This window comes from Nicotiana attenuata, unplaced genomic scaffold (assembly GCF_001879085.1).
Source record: "Nicotiana attenuata strain UT unplaced genomic scaffold, NIATTr2, whole genome shotgun sequence".
Taxonomy (NCBI): Eukaryota; Viridiplantae; Streptophyta; class Magnoliopsida; order Solanales; family Solanaceae; genus Nicotiana; species Nicotiana attenuata.
In genome coordinates this window covers 4,744-8,134 of record NW_017683833.1, presented here as the reverse complement: position 1 = coordinate 8,134, position 3,391 = coordinate 4,744, and the positions used below count along the sequence as shown (strand labels likewise).

Sequence of the window (3,391 nt, the reverse complement as noted above, 5' to 3'; positions counted from 1 at the left end):
AAACATCCGAGTTACACCCTGGAATAACTCGTGATGAAGAAAAGGTGGCAGGACAAGTCTACCGGGACTCCCGCCTGATTGGGAATGGCGTAGCCTTCCAGTTTTGCAGTTTTGCCTCAGGTCCCATGTATAGCACCTCAGCGGTGCTTGAGCCTTCCCCCGGCTGGACCATGTGGGTTTCATATAATATCTTCCTCATTGCCCAACAGATCTCTTCAATCTCTTCGGCTGTAAAAGCCTCATCCTCTTCTTCTTCATTGTATTTGGGCTTAACAAATGTTTTGTACAGATGTGGCACTGGCTGAGGCAAAACCCAACCATCATTCTTTCTATGATCTGCCCATCTCACATCAGCTGGAGTGGGTCGGAAACCTACCCCAAAGAACTTTTCACTGGCGGTCAGGGTGATAGGTTCAGCTATTCCTTGCAGTGACTTCCCAAGCCCCTTCCCAGGTTTGTAGCCGTGCCTGATCATTTCTTTAGCCACCATGATTGATGCATTAGAAAGGAAGGTTTGGGGGCAAGGGTTTCCTTCTTCGCACTAGTCCGCAACCACAATCTCAAAAGCCTGATAGGCTATGTGCTCACTCCCCTCTCTTGCTTCAAGACACGGGACTGACGGGTCCTGATAAATAGATTGCTCATCTTCCCCATGGACCACAATCTCTTGATCCTCATGCTCGAACTTCACCATCTGGTGGAGAGTAGAAGGTACATCCCCCGCTACATGTATCCACGACCTTCCCAAAAGAAAGTTGTAAGAAGTGTCCATGTCCAAAACCTGGAAGGTTACTTCGAAGTCTACTGGGCCGATGGTTAGGATCAGATCAATCTCTCCAATTGTGTCCCTTTTGACACCATCGAAAGCACGTACACAGACATTGTTGGGCCGGATTCTCTCGGTACCAATTTCCATGCGCTGCGGAGTTGAGAGTGGGCAAATATCTACCCCAAAGCCTCCGTCCAACATAACCCTTTTCATGTAGTACCCTTCGCATTTGACTGTCAAGTGCAGGGCTTTGTTATGTGCGGTCCCTTCTGGGGGCAAATCATTTTTGCTGAAGGAGATCTGGTTAACTGCAAAAAATCTTTCTGCCATTCTCTCCAACTGCTCTATAGTGGTCTCAACAGGCACATATGCTTCGTTAAGGGTCTTGATCAATACCCTTTGATGTTCGGTGGAGTTCATCAACAGAGATAACAGAGAGACTTGTTCGGGAAACTTTCGAAGCTGGTCAATCACCTCATAATCCGCCATTTTCATCTTTTGAAAGAAAACCTCTGCTTCTTCGGCATTCACTGGCTTCTTTGATGGGAAGCGCTTTCTAGTGGCATTGTTCTCTTCCAAATTGAGATACTTTTCAGCCGGGTGATTTTCTTGAACTTCTCCTGAGATTTTTTTGCCCTTGTAAGTCACCACTGATTTGTTGTAATTCCAGGGTACAACGGTGGGATCTGTCATGGGCTTTTGTGGTGCGCGGCCAATAACCACGGGCTCACTCAGCCTTGGTGGATTTATTGGCCCCCACATCATGTAAGTCCCCTTCGGCACATACATTTGGGCTGTCTTGTTTAGCTGGAATCTCCTGGGAGGACTCAATGTCATTTGCTTTTCTTTGCGGCCTCGAGGGACATAGAGAACAACATCTTTGGGAGGCATTGCCCCAGTTTCAACTTCAATTTTCTTCTCCGACTTTGGAGGGGTGGTTTTGTTCTTTTTCTCCGCTTTGTCTTGCTTCGGAGCAGCTTTTGGTTTCTTTTCTACATCAGCGATGGCAATGATGGCCTTCAACACCGGGTCAAATTCCTTGTCCTCACAAATCATTCCGATTACCGGCCCATTGTTGTGGGCCGGCAGTGGGTTGTTAGTCACATTAGGAATATCTTCATCCCTTAGCACTATCTTCCTTTGTTCTATCAAGTTCTCCACGGCTCTCTTCAGAGTCCAGCAATCATCGGCGTCGTGCCCTTCTGCCCCCGAGTGATAGGCGCATCGGGCACCAGCTCTGTAAGCGGGTGATGCCGGGTTTTGCCTGGTTTGAGGAACAGGCTGTAGCAGACCCATTTGAACAAGCTTTGGGAACAGACTGGAGTAGGATTCACCGATGAGAGTGAAATTTGGCCTCTTGGGTGGCTCACGAGGGTGGAAATTGTTTTGTGGAGGCCGGGGGTTGTAGTGGGTTTGGTAAGGAGGCTGGTTTCTAGGGAATGAAGCTTGGTTCCGGTTGGCTTGTTGTTGTGGCCGAACATAAGGTTGAGCATTCATGACCGTGTATGGCTGAGGAGCATAGGACATGTCTTGGTGGGGGTAATAGTGCTGCGGGGTCCTTTCTGAGAAAAGGGATCTGGGAGTACGGTGTTTTCTTGCACCCGACGCTGCCATGGATGTTTCTTCCTTTTTCTTGCCCTTAGCTACTCCTCCAGTCCCACCCTGAATGGCTTGGGAGGTAGCTCTAATAGCGGATTGGCTTAGAATTTGACCCGTTTTCAACCCATTTTTAACCATTTCGCCAATCTTGATGGCTTCAGCGAACGATTTACCCATCGCAGACATCATATTTTGGAAGTAGTCAGCTTCTTGGGCTTGGAGGAAAACTGTGACCATTTCAATCTCGTCCATTGGGGGCTTTACCCTAGAGGCCTGCTCACGCCATTTAACTGCGTACTCTCGGAAGCTTTCCGAGGATTTCTTCTTTAAGTTTGTCAATGAGTTCCTATCTGGAGCGATATCAATGTTGTACTGGAACTGCCTGACGAAATCTCTAGCAAGATCATCCCAGATGTGCCAGCGGGATATATCTTGGTCCATGTACCATTCAGACGCGATGCCAACCAAACTTTCTCCGAAATAGGCCATGAGGAGTTCTTCCTTTCCACCGGCTCCTCGTAGCTGGTTGCAATATCTCTTGAGATGAGCAATAGGATCACTGTGTCCATCATACTTCTCAAATTTTGGGGTTTTGAATCCCAATGGTAGATGCACATGAGGGAACATGCATAAGTCGGCATAGGACACACTTTTCTGTCCACTCAAACCTTGTATGCTTTTGAGACTTTGTTCCATACTCCTCATCTTCCTTGCAATCTCTTCTTGCTCAGGAGTTTTGGTGGTCTTTTCTTGCCCCGCAGTGAACTCATACCGAGGTGGTTGAGGGTAAGTATAAGTGGGAAACTGAGGAGGTTCCATTGGGAAGGTGGGTGTTTGGAAGGTGAAAGCTGATGGGTCAAAACTAGGCCTGGGCAGTGTAGGTTGTGCCGTGGCCGAGCAAGGTGGAGCGGTAAAGATATTTGAAGCTGCACCGGACATTAACACCTGGGGGCGAACCTCAGAAGGTGTTCCCACAAAATGAGCTAAGATAGTTGGGTGTCCTAGTGGTGTATTTGGGTGACT

At 48.1% G+C, this 3,391-nt stretch overlaps 1 protein-coding gene across 1 annotated transcript; it reads right to left on the bottom strand.

Annotated features, from left to right (window-relative positions):
• Window positions 1-541: 541 nt before the first annotated feature.
• On the bottom strand, window positions 542-2,545 carry LOC109222075. Its single transcript, XM_019386482.1, has 2 exons — window positions 1,737-2,545; window positions 542-1,586 (listed from the first exon to the last, which is right to left on the bottom strand). The coding sequence occupies exons 1-2, from the start codon at window positions 2,543-2,545 to the stop codon at window positions 542-544; spliced, it is 1,854 nt and encodes a 617-aa protein (XP_019242027.1).
• Window positions 2,546-3,391: the final 846 nt, after the last annotated feature.

Coding starts and splice junctions, on each gene's coding strand:
- LOC109222075 (XM_019386482.1), bottom strand. CDS start 2,545: ATGGGTAAATCGTTCGCTGAAGCCATCAAGATTGGCGAAATGGTTAAA. Junction 1,587..1,736: donor AAACCAAAAGCTGCTCCGAA/GCAAGACAAAGC, acceptor GAGTCCTCCCAG/GAGATTCCAGCTAAACAAGA.